This window comes from Emys orbicularis, chromosome 14 (assembly GCF_028017835.1).
Source record: "Emys orbicularis isolate rEmyOrb1 chromosome 14, rEmyOrb1.hap1, whole genome shotgun sequence".
NCBI lineage: Eukaryota > Metazoa > Chordata > Testudines > Emydidae > Emys > Emys orbicularis.
In genome coordinates this window covers 11,177,153-11,192,432 of record NC_088696.1, presented here as the reverse complement: position 1 = coordinate 11,192,432, position 15,280 = coordinate 11,177,153, and the positions used below count along the sequence as shown (strand labels likewise).

Here is a 15,280-nt window from a genome sequence, read left to right as displayed (position 1 = left end):
CCAACAAGAAACTGCTGAACTTGAATTAATATGCAAACTAGATACCATCAATTTAGATTTGAATAGAGACTGTCTGAGCCATTATACACATTGAATCTATTTCCCCATGTTAAGTATCCTCAGACCTTCTTGTCAAACTGTCTGTAATGGGCTATCTTGATTATCACTACAAAAGTTTTTTCTCCTCATTGATTGGCCTCTTGGAGTTGGTAGGGCAACTCCCACCTTTTCATGTTCTCTGTATGTGTGTGTGTATATATATATATATATATATATATCCTTACTATATGTTCCATTCTATGCATCCGATGAAGTGGGCTGTAGCCCACGAAAGCTTATGCTCAAATAAATTTGTTAGTCTCTAAGGTGCCACAAGTCCTCCTGTTCTTTTTACATGGAAACAGGACATTGATTATGTAATTCCCATATATTACTGGAAATGACTCATTTCAGAGCAAGTGGCTTTAGTGGCACTCTCTCTCTCTCTCTCTCGCTTACTTGAAAGCTTAAAACAAATAGTTCCTAAAAAGTAGGTCCAGGTAGTTCTAAGTTCACATACATGTTGATAGTGTTGTCTGTCACAGTGTTACTATTTCAAAGGAATGATTCTTGGACAGAATTTTCTATAAAGTCATTACAGTCCTTACAAGATGCAGTTTGAGGTATGGAAACATACAGACTATGTGGATTCTCTCTCTGGCTGTAAGAGGATCCCTATTCTTAACAAACTTTTTGATTTTATACTAAGATGTGCTGAAGATGTAGTCCAGAACCAGGAAGGTTGCTTTTTGGTATCTGGATCACCTACAAAGGTTTTAAGTACAGAATTTTAGATCCAACCTCCTAGGACAGTCCTTATAATACAGGGCTAAAAGGTTATGAGAGTCAGATACAAGACAATTGTCAATCTGAATGAAAGAGACTTCACTGCCAGCGCCATCCATGAGGGAGCACTGAAGTATGAACAACAGCAAGACACCGGTTACATAGTGGAAGGACTTCGCTGCAGAACTCCAGGAACAAGAGCAGTAGTACACCCAAGCAAGACCCCTTCACAATAATACACCCAGCATATTCTGATATGACAAATTAACACTTGTAGGGCACATACTATGTTTCACAGCCTACTTATATTAGGCTCAGGCTGCACAACTCCTGTCATTCTCGGCCATCTTGCAGTACTGGCTATAACAAGTGGTACTATTGAAGTTGAATACATTTTAAACAGTTACTAGTTTCCTTATGGCGGCACTCCCTACCCACTTATCCAAAAGCTTGACATTTCTGTAGTCCCCAAGTGGCTTTTCTTCACTACACAAGAGGATGTCATACACGATCCTGAACATTCACATATGATTAAAGCAACCATTTTCCAATTAGGTCACATTAAAGAATGGGTAGAACCTGCTGTTTCCTAACCATCAGCTGATAGATACTGAACTTTAACATGATTTTTAATAGAAGTAAGAAATAATGCTTTCTGCACGAGAATTAGAGGGAAAAAAATGAAATCCAAACAGCTCTAGAACTCGTATGAAGAGCGAAGTATACAGGTAATTTCCCTCAATCGAATTGTGCTTGTATCCTTTTCTGACCTCCCAAATTAAACTTTTCAACAGGAGACTATCGTTCATTCACATCACTTCCATCTATCCCATCCCCCTCCTAATCCTAAATCAGGGTTGTTGTTTTTAAGTACATTGGCCTTATCCTTCAGTTTGTATACATAATAGGGATAGCTGGCCTCTTATTGAAACTTCAGGTCCTCTTAACCCATCAATGAATCCATCATGGTTTTGGCTGAGAGGGGCATGAGATAGTGTTAAAGCATTAGAGATGGCTGCATTTCTATCACGTATGTGTCAGAATGAGATATTAGTCATTCTAGCACGCAAATGCATAGTTAGAATATACAGATCCCGAGCCTTTGAAGGGTTGCATGTATTTTGAGTCCCAAGTTTGTTCAAGTGGTAGGTTAATCTTGCAAGTTCCAAACAGGATACTGAACTTTATATACAATATGTAAAATGGGTTATGGTACATGGAATACAAAACAACAGCAAACGTAAGTGGTAAAGTCAGTTTTTTTTTATTTTCTGTTATCTAGTCTGCTGCAAGGCTGTAGCCTTATCTGTAGAAAATTTTAACTAAACTAAACTTTTTAAAGATTATATTGCTATGCACACCTGAAACCTGATACAAAAGTTGCATCACAACAACCTGTTAGCTGTTCAAATACATTTACAGAGCTAACACAGTTACCATGCTGCTGTTAAGACTGTTGCATGTTACAGTGCTACACTTTGTAAGTGTATATTTTTAGGATCTAAATTTATTTTACTCTAGATGACATTCCAAACTTTGAAAATTACATAATTAAGTTTAATAGGCTAAAAAAATCACTAGCAAAAGGGAGCAAATGTTAAGCATTTTTTTTTCCTATCTGCAATCTCTGATTGTCACAGGATTGCTCTTTAGTACAACACGATTCAGAGGCAGCATATTTGTCTTGAAATGTTATCCAAAATTTCTGGAATATGCAATTTTTTCAAGCTGCCCAATGTCAGACCTTCTGTACACCACTAATCTATGACAAACTATGCTGATGTAAGTGTTTTGTAGTGGTTTATTTTAGCATTCCAGGTCAGTCCTCAATGGATTTTATAAATTTCTCATACGCGTCCTCATTCATCAGTTCATTAAGTTCTGAAGGGTTGTCCACAGTCATCTTGATAAGCCAACCTGTAAGTAAGAAATTAAATTAATTTTTTTTAAAAATTAACTAGACCTATTAAAATAAAGGCATCTAAAGCCAAACATTAAGGAAATATTTTTTTAAGTTCACCCCCACGTACCTACAGCTCTTTAAAACTGGAATGGACTCAAGGGCTTGGTCGTCTAGTATACGCAAAACAGTTTTCAGATGCTTTTAAGATCTGTTAAACTTAAAGGAGGAAATATAACCACTCTAAATATGTTCTTCCTTTGCTATTTAAAAGGAGGTTTAAACTCAACCACAGTATATTTAGCTCTGAAGATTTCTGGAAGTTGTAAGCAACAGATCAATTTCCTAGTGAAGACAGGACTAAAATGTTTAACAATTTCATACTATAGGGTTTATTGGAACTAGAGGATACTCAGAGACATGAGGCATGTCTACACTACAAACTTAAGTAGACCTACGTTAGGTGGACTTACAACTACTGAAGTAATTACTGCGGTTGTTTATGTCCACACCACCCTCCTTCTGTCACTGGTGTGCATCCTCACCAGAAGCATTTCTGCCGACTTAAGAGGGGCGGGGGCAGGGGGGGGGGGCGCTCAGCTCCGAGCAGAGCTCTCCGCTGGGAGCCCAGGGCTGTCAACTCCCCGCTCCCTGCCAGAAGCCAGGCTGCCCCCTGGACTCTCAGCTCAGTGTGGAGCTCCCTGCCAGGAGCCCGGCTGCCCCCTCCCCCCGGGCTCTAGCTGGGGACCTCCACCTGCCCTGGGGTGACAGCCTGAGCCGGGTACAGGGTTCACAGTAGGGAGCTTTCCAGCCTTTCTGGTCAATTTCACAACTATAGCAGGAAGCTGTGAAATTGACAGGAATGACAGCCAACAACTGATGTAAGTAACACAGTGTCTATAGGGACACTGCGTCGCCCTAACTACCCGACATAAGCCCTAAGCCTCTCATGGAGGTGGAGTTATTATGTCAGTGTAGTAAGGCACTTACCTCAGTAGGAGCAAGGCAGTAGAGTAGACACTGACATAATTAAGTCGATGTAAGCTGCCTTATGTCGACTTAACTCTGTAGTGTAGACCAGGCCAGGTTCCCTCCATGTCATTTTTAGATTCCAAATAATTAAATTGGAGATATGGACAATAGAAGATCTGCTTGTGATAGAAACACCATCTGGATCTTAATCATAGAAGTGCTGTTTACTACTTGAAAGTGAAACAATAGCTTCTTACCATCTTCATAACAAGATTTATTGACGAGTCCTGGATTATCTGCAAGGGTGGCATTAATTTCAGTTACTTCTCCCGTGAGAGGAGAATAGAGTTCACTAGCAGCCTTCACACTTTCCAGAGCACCAAACTCATCTGAAATACATGATTGTGTTCATTATAGAAAAAAAAAAAAAGAAGAAAAAAAAAGGAAAGGCATTGATGATTTACTTTTGTAGATAAAGGTTTTAAAGATGACCCAGCCCCGATAAGTCTCTGGAAACTAAACAAGGAAGAAAGGATGAGATTTTCACACAGGCTGAAGATAAGGCCTTGGTTTCATTACAATGACTATAGGCTTCAAGTTTGAAATTTCTTTTTGAACTATGTACTCTGGATGAAGGGGCAGTTGAGGGATAACATTACCTGCTACTGCACAAAGGATGGGAATTTGTCACTTAGCTCATCCTGGGGGCTGGTGCCTTACTTACAATTAGACTTGGAAGAATTCAATTTTTATCAATAAATGTCAGTAAACATTGATTTCATTGCACACAAAAAATATTTTCATCGATAACTAAAATGTACAGATAGACCTTGAGAACTTACTAGAATTCTTATTAGAAGGATATCTACTGTCATTAAATAACTACCTCTGACCCACCCCCCCATAATTTTCTGCAATTCTACATTTAAATTGATAAACATAAAAAACCTTCAAGCCCAGAATGTTGTGTAATTGTGCAAAACTAAAAAGATCAAATAAGAAAATGTTTAAACATCAGTATTATCTGTCAAATATAAAAAACAAAAAACAAAAATTGAATTCTGCCAAGCCTATTTACAATGCTTTACAGCAAAACTTCTGACCAGCAAAGGGGCTAGGCACCAGTAGCCACATCCAGCCCTTTGCTGCAGAGTATAAATATAAATTCTGAGTAGCTGCTAACTAGCCTTTACCTCAAGTAATCTGCCTGTGAAATAGTCAAAGCATTAGTCTCATGAACTCTGATTTCCTACCACACTGAGGTCTTGTCTACACTACAAAGTTTGATTGGCAAAAGCTGCCTTTTGCCAACAAAACTCGAGAGGTGTACACACTACAAAGCTACTTTTGGCGGCAAAACAAAACCACCTCAACTAGAGGCATAAAGCTTTTTGCGGAAAAGTTAAAGTGATAAAGCGTCAGTGTAGACACTGCTGTTTGTTTTGTCCATGGAACTGGCTTCCACCAGTATCCCACAATGCCTGCTGTGACCACTCTGCTCACTGTTTTGATCTCTGCTGCCCTACAGGCAAGTGCCCCTCTCCTTTCAAAGCTCCAGGTATCTGACAGCTGAGCTTGCTGCTCTGGGAACAGAGAGCAGATCATTAGAGGATTGCTCCTGTTCTGTCCTGCAGTAGGAACACAGGGGCCTGCTGCGGGGAGGGGGCCTGCCGTGCTGCTTTGACATTCCTCAGCACGGAGAGCTTACAGAGCTGCTCAGGATTCCGCTCCCAGCAGCTGAGAAGGCTGCGGGGAGGGAATCTCAGAACCATAGGCAGGCAGGCTGGCAGAGTGGGCTGCTTGGGGAGAGACTGCTGTGCCGAGCAGAGACGGGGGCTGACATGGGGGGGTCCCTCACTCCTCCTACCTCACGATAGGTTGGTCAGCCTGTCATCTCTCCCTCCCCCCACACTTCCGTTGAAAAGTGGCTGACAATCTACTAGGATGCCCATAGAACCATGCGATTGAGAAACGTGCATCATGTGACGCTACACCTTCCCCATGAGGCATTGCAAACCCTTCTGAAAGAACCCTGCGGCCACTTACACACTAAATAGTTACCACAGTGCACTGCTCTCTGTATCGATGCAAGAGCTGCTAGTGTGGATGCACTCTGCTGACACAAGGAGCATAGTGTTGACACGCAACAGTGATTTTAATTAAAGCGACATAACTTTTGCCGACAAAACTTGGTAGTGTAGACAAGGCCTAAGAGTGCACTTTTTCAGAAACACCATCAGGAGCTAATGTACATGCACAGGGAGAAGAACAAATCCCTTAGTATTCAGAATCAGGAAGTGGGTACCACTGAATTGCTCACCCCCTTTTCCTTATTTTTTATACAGTTATTAAAATGGCAGGTGGGACAATGCTACTGAAAGCAGCCGTAAACTGTAATGAAATGAGAAACAGGCTGGAGGAACATGGAATTGTCAGAACAGCAGGTTGGTATGAGCACAGAATGTAATGGGTTCGGGAGTTTGGAATTAGATGTGCATGGTGCAGAATCAGCGTTAGAGCTGGTGGAGCAGATAGGAACTAGGAGGAATGAATTTTCTCACTATAAAGTAAAACAAAAATGTTGAGTTTGTTAATTAGAAGCCCAAAAGCAAAGGGCCTTTCTCCAACATTTGACATTCAAGCCTTCTGTAGATGGTGTGGCTAAAATAGTCGCTGGGAACATTTTACACAACAAGGATTTCAGAATAGAGGTCCTGCTGCTTTGCCTCTTTTGTAATCTTGTTTTGCAATTTCCTGCGTCTGTAGTTCATGGTGGATTATTTATGTTTCTAGGCAAGAATGATTTTTGGAACATGTACCAGAACATCAGCACTCCTTATGAAAACAAAGGAAAAGCCTCCTCCTGCTTGCTAACACTCACTCTTTTGTAGTGATTTACAAGTTATTACACTCTTTATAATTTAATAATACATAATTAAATTATTGAGAAGCAGTATGGTCCAAGCATGGAACTGGAAGCTGGAAACTATCAAATTCTAATTCCAGCTCTGGTAACTTGCCAGAGGGTCAAGGTTTGTACAAAGCTTTGAATTTGTAAAGCACCACATCAGCTGCTGTGTTGATTAACAACCAAAGTACCTTGCAAAACAGTAACAAATAAGTCACCTAGAAGCACTGGCAGGTTGTCAAATCACAATATGGAAAATTGTACAATTTTAAAAGTTTATTGTAGCAATTCTATTTAAATTTGTATAATTAAAAATTTAAGCAAACATTTAAATTAAACAACTGGTTTTAAGTGTCTCTTTACAATTTTAAAGGCAGGTTCTCCTATTAAGCAAGATCTGAGAACTCTATTTGCTCTGTTCTAACATTCAGAGTTTAGAAATAAGGCCTTTAGCTCTCTTAAAAATGTGAACAATCCATATTTCATATCCAACAAATATGCAACCATACAAATGAAATTAAATATGACAGGATCCGAGGGTTACATCAAACAAACAAACAAACGTTTAACTATATGAAAAACAACAAGAATTGAGGAAGTGGCATAATCACGTTAGTTTAGATTAAAACCTAAGAATTGTTATAGCAATAGTTTAACAGCTTAAAATAAAAATACTTACCCTGTTTGTTCAACTTTGTCCCAATTTCTGGAAGACTACAATAAACGATGTCTCCTAATGCTTCCTAAAAACAAACCAAATGCATCAGGAATATATACAAGTAAAGGCTAAATGAGCATGTGGAGGAGGGATTTAACGTTGTAACTACACAACTGATTAGACTAAAATTATATTCCTCTGCTTAAATGTTGGTGCCCATCCCACTCAAAGGCTGCACACTTTTAACAGGAATCATGTTTTTTGATACACAACTTGCAAACCACTTAGCTTCTCATGCCCTCTAAATTGCAAGATGTGTTAATATATTAGGGTTTTAATAAGCTTACAGCTGTGTTATGAGTCCATGAGAAAGAATTACATAATCATTCCTCCAGGCACGATGTGACAGAATCCTTGTTGATCTTTATAGAACCAAAATGGGTCCTAACAGCAAAACTCCCAATGATGTCAGGGAACTAAGATTTGACCCCCAAAGCATGAAGCATTTACTGTTTGTATCATTTGAAAGACCATGCAATATCCGAGTCCTAGTCTACCCGATGCAGACAATTTACACATTGCCTAGTACACAGTACTCATCAGCGGTCTGGTTTTGGGCCATTTGAGTGACTGGGATTTATGCCATTGAGTTTAACAGAAGCAGGGTCAAGCCCTTTAAGACCCAAAATTTATCTCTACCCCACACAAACCTAGGGATCTTTTATGATAATAGATGTTATTTACACATTCAGAAAGCTGAAATTACAGAAAGGCTATTTATAAAGAACATGAATCCCACTACACTCAAAGCTTCTGACATTGTCCCATATATTATACATCAATGCAACGTCCCACATTTGGTTACCACCAGGTTTAGGCATGTTTCTTTGGATTTTTTGTTTTTAATGCACATCTTTAACTAGCATCCTATTAACCAGTCATAACAGGGACTAAAGCTAGAAAAATACCCCGACCAAGGATTTGAAAGCTAATAGTCCAATCTCTTTGGTAAGCATCACAGATGAGGATGCTAATGACTAGCACACACATTACAGACTCTCCCTGCACCAAATCCTATTCCTGTTCACAACTCCTCTTAAATCAAAAGGGTAAAACTCAGAGCAGAATTTGGCCCAAACATGCACAATGCAATAATTTCCTCATGCAGTCTAATGTTCCTATAAAGAAAGTAAAAAAACAAGATTAAAACAGTAATAGAGTAATAAATCTGATTTGTTATTCTGATTTAACAACTAAGATGCTCATCAAGTCTAAGTCAATCCAATGGAGAACTAACATGATCAAAAAATTAGCCACAAATGCTGAAGCGGCATAATGTACTTTAGAAATAGTTTGAGATCTAAGCCCATAATATGCTTCAAGTGTACAGTATATGCAATAAAAATAATAAAAGGACAGGGTAACAATCCAAAGTTCAAGGACAAGAGCAGGAATGTACAAGTAAATATTGAAGGACAACAACAAAAAATCAATACCTGTGCAAAATTGCTGATTCCTACAGTCCCAATACCATTTTCAACTGATATCCACTCGTGCTTGTCTGTGAATTTGCGGGCTAAAATGAAACAAATTTGATATCTCAGAAAATATTGACATTTTACTTTTATAAATACTCTAATATACTGGCAGTTCTAAACACTGTTTTCTCTTGAGTTTGGCTTTGAACATTATTGTTCAACTATGGTATGGACTGCATGTTTGGGACACTTTTTGGAAGTGCTGGTATTATGCTTTATATTAACACAGACCACACGTGAGGTGTTGAAATGTGCATCAGAATCGCATCATTTAGCTTTAGATGCCAAAATATATAAATAACAAGTGTGAATTGCAGAAGCATTTAGATCCATTAAAAAAAAAAAAAAAAAAAAAGACAGCCTGATTTACATCTTTAGTGACACAGTAGGGGCCTGATCACAGTTGGCAAAATCTGGCCCTGGACAATCTAAATATGCCATAGGAAATCATATTTAAAGCTACCAGCTCAAAGCGTGGAGCATGAAGCACCACCAGATGGGATTTAATTGGAAAAAAGACTGTTTGTACTATTAATTAAAATGACAGTTTAAGAATTTTATTCATTGTTGTGTGTGTCCAACACAACTTTAAAAGGTTTCTCCCTCAAATTCAGAATTGTTTAATTAAGCCAATTCTCCACATTATTCCCACTAAAGCTGGCCCTAATGACATTTCTGTAACACTGCAACTTTCACAGTGCCTCATGCAATGCACTATATTTGAACTTTCTTAGATGACATGGAGAGGTCATACTATCCCTTTGCAGATAAACTATTTCAGCTTGCAGAAACTCAAACATAATGGTTTTTAAGTACATTTATTTTTCACTTGTTGCAATAATGCAGCAGAATTGTTGCAATAATGAATAATTCACACTTTGTTTTTAAAAAATGGAAATAAGATCACTGAATCCCCAAAACTGTCCATATTTTACTGAATACATTTCATTCTGCAAATCCAGATAAGAGGAATGATTCTGCACCCTATGCTCATTACAGTTAATTAGACTACTCATGCAAGTAAGGATTACCCCCACAGGAATACGGGTTGCAGGATCAGCTTCTGGGACATTTATATAATTGTTGTGCAACTACTGCAGGGTCACCAGAGAATTGTGTTCTTAATAGACAATTATATAGAAGACCCAGTTAAAGTTTGATCACTTCACAGCAATTCTCACTCATACTTCTGCATGTATTCTAGTCACATTTCTACAAATACAACTCTACCCTGATATAACGCTGTCCTTGGGAGCCAAAAAATCTTACTACGTTATAGGTGAAACCGCGTTATATCGAACTCGCTTTGATTCGCCGGAGTGCTGCTTTACCGCGTTATATCCGAATTCATGTTATATCGGGGTAGAGGTGTACTACTCTGATTCTCTCCGGAGTGTGCCTCTTTCCATGCTTATGTTCCAGATGCCCTACACTTCATACTTAATTCTCCCTCTTGGAATCCCATTTGAAGACCTCTCTTCTCCATGACCTTTAATCCCTAACCTCTTCTTAACAGGTCCACAATCCTATTCCTTAAACTTCTAGTCTGCTCCTTTTCCCCTCTACTCATCCATTCCCCCCATCCGCCGCATTTGGGAATGAGGGGAATGTACAGCAGCAGTGGGGGAATTTGTACTTTTCTTCACCCTGACTCACTATGTGTGTCCAATCAGACATGGGCTGTTCTGACAACTGGAAAAGACTATTTATGAAACCAAACTTTCTGTATTACCTGTGCCATAGCAATTCAGTCTGGCCAGGCAATTTATGTTCCTATCTGGATTTCCTTTTTGGCTCTAAGATCCTCCCTGTGTTTTTTGGCTTCTCTTGTAGGATGAAATTTCAGCCACTGGTCCCCTGCAGAATCCCCACTATACTACCTCAAAGTTTTCCCTACCTTGTAACCCGCTGCCTGAAGAAACTCAGCAATTTTTGTTATCAACCTGCTGGGCTCCTGGACTGCAGCTCAACTATATTGCTGTAAACCCCTGATTTTGAAGTTGCAATTCCAGGACCCATGAAGACACACGATCAAAGCAGATCTCAAGCCCTAGCTGAACACAAACGTTATGTATTTCACATACACGAGACAGCCACTAACTCATCATGAAGACACACAAGCATAAAGAAAATTTGATTATAAAGCAAAATTTTAAAAAACTTGGTAGAGGTTTAATTCCAAATCAGTCAAGTGTTTTGAACTGTTGGAACAGTCTGTAAATTGCTCTTTGTAGCACATCAAAAAGAAAAGGAGCAAAACACACTTCTAGTCCACTATGGCAACAAACATTCTAAATTCATATAAACAGTAGAGAGATTTAATAAATAATCTTGCTTGGAATGGTCTCAAGAACATTTAAACATTGAACACAGCAAAAACCTGAGATTAACTAAGTGATCTGCTGCACTACAATTCATTATTATTACTGAAAACTCTAGGCATGTCTACAGGGGGACACTCAGGAAAATGACACTGAATTAGCTGAAGGCGTGAATTTAAAGTTCATTAAACCCAGGTGGACGAGCTCATTGGGAAGTAAAGAGGCCTTTGTTCTGTTCAGCTTAATTCACTTTCAAAGTGAATTTGCTTTTACTTTAACCGATTCATTTTAAATTCATATCTTCAGTTAATTCAGCTTAACTTTCCTAAGCATCCCTGTGTGGACATACCCTAAAAGTGCGAAAAACCTGAGCCAACCATCACAAACAGGCAGTGGCATATATTCATTTTCTTTCTTTAAAGAAGTGTGTGGTTTAATTATTACATACAGGATATATCTACAGAAGAAATGCCCCATATATTAGAAAGATTGACATGATGAGAGATGATTCAAGAATTACTCTTGTAATTAAGCAAGGAGTGACTAATGAGAAAGCCATTTCTTTCCACTATTTACATGGAACAAGGAGGCACAAGGGACTACTTCAGGTCCTTAACCCAGCTAGCTATTAACTGCCAGGAAATTCAGTACCTGGAGGTCATTGCTATTATAAACCTGTCAGCACATCCCCTCCCACCTCCTCCTTTTTCTGCATCTCTTTTGTCTAGGCCATTATGTATTGACTTCTGATTTCTTTTTTTGGTACTGGTCTTTTCTTAATAGTTAATAAATGGATCAGTAATGAAAGCTCAAGACTTCAAAACACTCTCACAGTTGTGCAGCAGTATAACATCTTTGCAAGTACCCTTAAACTAGAAGCCTGCTTCTGATTAAGAACTTCATGGGTAATACACTATTTGCCAGAAATCTTTTTTAGCATGGTAAACCAAGTCAAAAGGAGAAACATATCCCATTGTTTTGTCTTACAGGACAAAATACCTGTCCTACATTAGGCACAAGTGGAGTAAGTCACACTGCTGCAAGCCCAGTTTTGCACCAGTGCAGCATATCTACACTAGGTGTTCATATCAGTGTATAGCATAGCTACATCAGTATAGTTACACTGGTCCAAGTTCCCTAAAGTAGACAGGGTTCAGGGTCCTGATCCTGCAAGTAGCTCCATGCAAGTGGACTCCTGTACCCTTGTGAATGTGCCTACATAAAGCTCATTCAGACCTAAATTCACATAGTCCATTGAGAGGAAAGTTTAGTGATTCATTCACCTTAAACTTGTAATCACACTGACTGGTGCATCATCAAAGCTTCACCTGTTGACACCTCCTAGATGGCTCTATGGATCTACATTAGGGATTGGCAACCTCTGGCACACAGCTCCCTGGCGGGCCGGGCCAGTTCGTTTACCTGCCGTGTCCGCAGGTTCGGCCGATCGCGGACGCGGCAGGTAAACCAACTGGCCCGGCCCGTCATGGTGCTTACCCTGGCGAGCCGCGGGCCAGAGGTTGCCGACCCCGATCTATATTGAGTAAGAATTGCAGGATCAGCGCCTAATCTGTCATTTTTTCCTATACGTATACGACAGCTATCAGTGAATATGTAACAACGTTCAGTGGCTGTGTCTACAAACAAGCCTGCATCAAGTATACATTTAAACTTCTATTGCACACTATGCATAGTAAAGTAAAACCATCTAAGGCCTCGAGCACACTAGCAAATTTCTTACCCGCTAACATCAGCAGGAAGCACCGCATGGTCACTGAGGTAGCAGTCCTAACAAGTGGTCGGATTATGCCATAGTGATGAAAATAGCTGCACCATGTCTACCTAGTGCTTGTACCTGCAGTAGCCCCACTGCAGCATTACCTATTGATAAAAACAGGTGAAACTGCAGAGAAGCCATCTGTAACCAAAATAATGGCTCACTGTCCATTTTGCAAAACGTGTTGTGTTGTTTTTAAACTAGGCTATACACAGTGGAACTTGATTTACTAACTTGACTCCACCCCATTTTTTGTGTCACTAAAAGTTACGTCTTTAAAAATGCGTGATTTTTAGGCATAAATCCCCTTTTCTGCAGATTAATGAATCAGGCAGATTTCTAGCGTTCAGAGAGCGGGAGTCAGGCGTTCTGGATTAGGCTCCCCGCTTTGCAAGTGATCTGCTTTGCCATTTAGAACAAGACCCTTTCCCTTTCCTCTAAGCCATGGTTTTCCAATGGGGGTCCGCAGACTATGCCTGAGATTTCCAAAGGGGTCCGCAGCTCCATTTGAAAACTTTCAGGGGTTCACACGGGAAAAAAGGTTGGAAACCATTGCGGTAAGCCTCGCTCTCCCGAGATGTTAAACACTACTGTGGGACACAGCTCGTTGCCAACAAAGTAACGGGTACCTGCACCACACTCCACGCAGCAGCAGCTCCCACTCCTGCGTGCACCAACGCTAGCCCTAAAGCTCGCATGCACCAGCCCCCTCCATGCACTCGGAGGCCCCCCTGCGCCTGCCCCAACACCCCCCCCCCCGGCCCTCGAGCACTAGCCACACACGCACCCGGGCCCCCCAGAAAGCCCGCGTGCATCGGGGCCCCTGCCCGGCCTCCCGCCATGTGGGCCCGGCCGCAGCTCGCCCTCGCTGCTCCCATCCCCGGCTGCCCGTGGCCGGACTCACCCGAGAACAGCAGCGCGCTGGTGCCCAGGCTCCTGGTCGAGGCTGCTTGCGACCAGCCCGCCCGGAGCGAGATGAGGGGGCCGCAGCGGCCAGGGCAGCGCGGAACCAGGCTGGCCCCGAGCCTCCGCAGCGCTCGCAACGCCGCCATAGCCGCGGCGCGCACCGGCCCCGCAGAGTCCCAAGACGCGCTGAGCCTGACCCCGCGGGCGGAGCCGAGGGCGGGACTAACCGACGCGATCCGCCCTCCGCCCTAGGGGTACGTGTGGGGACGGGCGGGGCGTGGGCATGAGGGGAGGTGGGGCTGGGGGGAGGACAGAACTGGGGAGTGGGTGTGAGAGGGGCGGGGGCTGTGGGGGGAGGACAGAATTGGGGAGTGGGTATAAGGGGCTGTGATGGGAGAGGGAGGACAGAACTGGGGAGTGGGTGTGAGAGGGGGCGGGGGCTGTGATGGGAGAGGGAGGATGTGGGGGGAGGACAGAATTGGGGAGTGGGTATGAGGGGGTGGGGGGCTGTGATGGGAGAGGGAAGATGTGGGGGGAGGACAGAACTGGGGAGTGGGTGTGAGAGGGGGCGGGGGCTGTGATGGGAGAGGGAGGATGTGGGGGGAGGCCAGAACTGGGGAGTGGGTGTGATGGGGCGGGGGGCTGTGATGAGAGAGCGGTGTGGGTGTGGGGGGCTGTGGGAGAAGGACAGAACTGGGGAGTGGGTGTGAGGGGGCTGTGATGGGAGAGGGAGGATGTGGGGGGAGGACAGAACTGGGGAGTGAGTGTGGGACTGGGGGGAAGGGGAAGGTATGTAGGCAGGAGAGGGGCTGTGTGGGGAGGGGAGGTGTGTGGGGTTAGAGAGGGGCTGGGAGGGGAGGGTGCCTGTTGTTTTGGGAAGATGTATGAGATGGTGCTGAGGCTGCAGGGTGGAAGCAGGGTCACTGGGGGACCCTGCTGTCTACACACACTCAATTGGAGCAAACATTCTGTGCTCCTGCTCCCCAGTGGTTGGGCAGATAAGATGGCTCTGGGCTGCACAGACACATCAGGCACTGCCCTGCTTCAGGCACCAGTGCAGTCTTGGGGCAGAGACCTTGGAGGAGGGGGCTAAGGGCCCAGTGTTCTCCAGATTGGTTTCAGGAAGTGGTTTTCAACATTTTTTCATTTGCGGACCCCTAAATCATTTTGAATGGCGGTATGGACACCTTTGGAAATCTTAGACATAGTCTGTGGACCCCCCAGGGGTCTGCGGACCACTGCTTTAGGGTCAATGGGATTGAACGTAGAAAAGGGATGAGTCCCTTCCCCAATACTGATGTTGGGGAGGTATGTGGAATCAAACTGAGGGTAACTTTGTGATATCTGTCAGATTATCAGCCCTTCTGGCGAGGGGCCTTGCAGGAGTGGGGGGAGAGGGCAAGGAGCCCTGCTCCTGTCTATGTTATGCCTTCCACATGGAAGTGTGGTACTTTGGAATTACCTGTCAGAATAGT

General features: G+C 42.5%; 1 protein-coding gene across 2 annotated transcripts; it reads right to left on the bottom strand.

Annotated features, from left to right (window-relative positions):
* Positions 1–2,069: 2,069 nt before the first annotated feature.
* GCSH (glycine cleavage system protein H) lies at positions 2,070–13,951 on the bottom strand. 2 transcript variants are annotated; one of them, XM_065416637.1, is made up of 5 exons: positions 13,804–13,951; positions 8,760–8,839; positions 7,285–7,348; positions 3,955–4,086; positions 2,070–2,742 (listed from the first exon to the last, which is right to left on the bottom strand). In XM_065416637.1, exons 1-5 carry the CDS (start codon positions 13,949–13,951, stop codon positions 2,645–2,647), a joined length of 522 nt encoding a protein of 173 aa, XP_065272709.1. In that variant the 3' UTR covers positions 2,070–2,644. The 2 variants fall into 2 exon arrangements, with proteins under 2 accessions (XP_065272709.1, XP_065272710.1); XM_065416638.1 differs by lacking the exon at positions 13,804–13,951 and adding an exon at positions 12,864–12,923.
* Positions 13,952–15,280: the final 1,329 nt, after the last annotated feature.